At 42.2% G+C, this 3,958-nt stretch overlaps 1 protein-coding gene across 1 annotated transcript; it reads left to right on the forward strand.

Annotated features, from left to right (window-relative positions):
- Nucleotides 1–209: 209 nt before the first annotated feature.
- Nucleotides 210–2,581, forward strand: LOC111668606 (transcription factor 15-like). Its single transcript, XM_023424684.2, has 2 exons — nucleotides 210–829; nucleotides 1,740–2,581. Exons 1-2 carry the CDS (start codon nucleotides 344–346, stop codon nucleotides 1,800–1,802), a joined length of 549 nt encoding a protein of 182 aa, XP_023280452.1. The 5' UTR covers nucleotides 210–343; the 3' UTR covers nucleotides 1,803–2,581.
- The last annotated feature ends 1,377 nt before the right edge of the window (nucleotides 2,582–3,958 follow it).

Genomic DNA, 3,958 nt, shown 5'->3' on the forward strand with positions numbered 1-3,958 from the left:
TTTGCTCCCTGCTCTCCACTCATAAAAACTAATGGCTCACTCATTTTTGGTTAACACCAGTGTCCACACCTCACTATAGGTGAAGCACCAAACTGAGCTCTGTGAGTTTTAGGACATAATCATGTGGGAGGATGGGAGCCTCTACCCCTCCCCTTACAGCTCCTGTAGCTGCTATAAGAGCCCTCCCTGTCAGGATGACTGTCACTCCGGGCCATGGTATGGGGAAGTGTCATAACAGACCGGGGACTTCTGTTGGCTAAACCTTGGAGTTGCAGCTACCGTTACGCACGGCTCTGGTTTGCGTGCAGCTGTTTTCTCCTTGAAGATACTGGACTTGTTTACTATGATGGCTTTCACTATGCTGAGGCCCGTGTCGACTCATCCCTTCTCTTACCCCGCTGACCTGACCTTGATTTCGGACGACGAGGAGGGGAACCGCAGCGACAGCGACGGCAGCAGTGAGCAGGGCTACGGCTGCTGCGGGACCCCGGGGGGGAGCTACCGACAGGAGTCTGGCGGTGTGGTGGTGGAGACGCGCAACGCCGCTAACGCCAGGGAGAGACACCGGACCCAGAATGTCAACACGGCCTTCACGGCGCTGCGGACGCTTATCCCCACGGAACCAGTGGACAGAAAACTCTCCAAAATCGAGACGCTGCGTCTGGCGTCCAGCTACATCTCACACTTGGCCAACGTGCTGGTTGTCGGGGACGGGAGGGAGGACGGCCAGCCGTGCCTGACCGCTGTCTACAAGGAGCTGAAGGGGAGAGGAGAAGCCAAACAGCCCCGAAGCATCTGCACGTTCTGCCTGAGCAACCAACGGAAAGGGGTAAAATGTTCAGCAGATATGTATAACCCAAAACTCCATTTGAAATGTTGCTATCTGAAAGTTTCTCTCCCAATTCTCTCTCTCTCTCTCTCTCTCTCTCTCTCTCTCTCTCTCTCTCTCTCTCTCACATAAAGCAGAGATGATCTCAGATCTTCCTTAAACTCTACTGTTTAATACGGCTTTGGCTAAAACCAGCATAACATGCAAATCTATTTACAGTACACTTCCAACTTTTATTACAACTTGTGTTCCTGCACTGTTTCAACTGCAAAACACACAGGCCTAACAAAAGACCCCCACATTGACAATAGTCTGACATCTTTGCATACAATATATGCAATATATACGTGTGTATGATATTTCATTTCAGCATTGTTTTGTTATTTTACTCCAGAATTTAGGGATGAGAATTATGCATTTAATTGGAAAATCACTTTCCTGATGCAGCCTTTTAATATTCTATAGACATACTGTGTCTGGGTAAATTTACATTTCTGCTTGACTGGACTTTTGCAACAGTTCATCAGTGAGTCAAATATCTGACTGGATGAGTCTGTTCCAGTTTAGTGGGAGATCATATGACACCATGGGGTTTGGATGAGCTGCATGCATCCTAGTAAAATGGACGTCGTCCATCTTGGCTTTCAAATCTCTCTGTTGGGATTTGGCTTATTTATAGGAGCCATATTGTTCAGAGCGTGTGGAATATCCTTTAAAGGGAAACTGTGTTTTTTATTAATTCTGGGCAACTGTATAATTAACATTTATGGGGTTGTTAAGAAAGTACATGAAAACACCTGAACTCAGAAATTGTGTTTAGGTTTAAAATGTTTCCCGAAGCTACACAGTGATAATGACAGTTATGATCTTTTGAATTGACTTTGCCTATACTTTCCGTCTTCGTTCACAGGTGACGGACAGGCGGGACTGTGTGAAGATGCATGGGAACCGTGGGAGACAAATAAGTCGGTGATGAATCCGTTTGACCTGAAGTAGGAGTGGAGCCTCTCTTCAGAACTTTCAGCCATTCCTAGAGTCCAGAACCATTTCAGTCTGACAATAGTCTTAAAGGACTGCTCTGATTTTATGGGAGTGTGCCTCATAGGTCATAGCCGGTATGAGCTGGGAAAAATTGGCACCAAAACTGTCTGTGTGTCACCAGAAACGTTACCGAGCATATGGGGATTAGTAAAATATACGATGAAATTCTACACAGTCAGTCGATACTGGATATCCATGTCATTCACATTCACAACAAAAGAATTGCACATTTAGATTAACATCAAATCCTTTTAATATGTGAACTGACAACAGACGATAACCATAATAAATCTGTGTTATCAAGGTTTGGAATCCTGGTTAAGGTGTGTTTACATAAATTACAATTACCAGCACGAATTACAAGTATTTATAGTATCAAAAAGGTGACCTTTTAATTATTGAAGGATCTACAAAAGAGGTGGAGATGCTTTTGGTGCCTGTCCCCTTATTATAGGCTGCTGTACTGTGTAAAATTTCATGAGACAAAACTCCCATGAAAGTTTGCATGGTTCTTAGAGATGAAGCTGAGGTGGTTTTGGGAAGCTTGGCTCACAAACAGACTTGTAAAGCAGAGCAGTTTCAGGAATAAGACCTAAGAGGACCGACCACTCTGCTGTTTGTGCAACAGGAGACATCTGTGGGACATTATTTTGTCTGCTTTTTCATTACATGTTGTAAACTACTTTTAAATTAAATTTATTTTTACACAGACATGTCTCTCTTATATTTTGCTTTTAGTGTAATGGCAATGTGTTTTGAAGCTGTTTCGATGCTTCTGTGTGGCCCGTTAACAGTGGATGTAACATTTTCTCATTAATAATGAACAGAAAATATTCTTGTTGAGCTGTAATTGGCATCATTTTTAATTATTGTCCTGTAACAAAGCTGCATGATTTACTGTATGTAGGTACCTCAAAATTTCAAATCGTGCGATCACAATGTGAACGGATCAGAACACTGGCAGGTTGGATTTTTTCCCGTCACAGTATAGAGTCCAACCAGTTTGCAAAAAACATAGGTGCATAATTATAGTCTCCGTTACTGTGGATATTCCACCAAACACACCTATTTCAACAGAATTACTTTCTAATGAAGAAACACCCCCTATGAAAAGCGTAGACAGTGTGTTCTGTAAATGGTGCAGAGCTACTGCGCTGTATTGAAGTAGAAACCTCAGAGCCAGAGATCTCTACACTCATAGATCAGTTAATGCAAGTTTCACACGGATAAAGACTGACTAATTTTAAGACAAAAAATGAGACACCTTACCCCCAGACTAACTCAGGTCTAAGACCAATGTTACCATGGTGACAATCAATGACACCTACACTGACCAGCACCGAAAAGCAAAAAACGGGGACAACATGGCTCAAAATTTGTGGTTTGCTAACATTGACATGGAGAGAGAAATGAGAAGGGAAAGAGTTTTTAGGGACTGCAGAGGTTTTTCTCCAAATCAGATTTTTTTCTTTTTATTGTTTCACTCTTCGCTGAATTTCCAAAGTAAAATGTCCTTGTAACTGTTGAAATCTTCCAGTAGACAAACATTTCTGCTGGGGTTAATGGAACTGAGCGGCTGGATGTGGTTCCTGTGTCTGCTATTTTTTTATATTGAAAAAAGTCTTAATTTACCCAGAATTCATTGTACCACATTCCAGTCTAAGATAGTCAAGAACTAAACCAATTTGTGCAACAGATGAATGAAGACTCAGTCTATCTGAAGTCTGACTGTTTGTTCTATCTAAGACACAGTCAGCTTCAGGACAACCAAACCAAAGCTATTTGTATGGCTAGATACTACAAGAGGTATGTGACAAAACATGCGTATTTCATTTGTGTGAACTGACCCTTTAACATGTTTGTAGATCAATGAAAATACAAAAAAGAAGATTTCTATTTTCTGATTTCCTTTATAAACCACATATAGAGAGTTAGATGCAAATTGAGGACAGCCAGACCCCTGAAGTGCAAAGCTCTCCAACCATTGCTGCCGTTGTCTGCCTGTAACTGCTCAGAAGAGGAAACCTGTACGGGGAATCTAAATGAAGGTTTACCTCTCCATCTGAGCAATGCCAAGGAATCTCTACA

The sequence above is a fragment of the Seriola lalandi genome, unplaced genomic scaffold (genome assembly GCF_002814215.2).
Source record: "Seriola lalandi dorsalis isolate HSWRI2012SDOR001 ecotype SW California unplaced genomic scaffold, Sedor1 jcf7180002054748, whole genome shotgun sequence".
Lineage (NCBI taxonomy): Eukaryota > Metazoa > Chordata > Actinopteri > Carangiformes > Carangidae > Seriola > Seriola lalandi.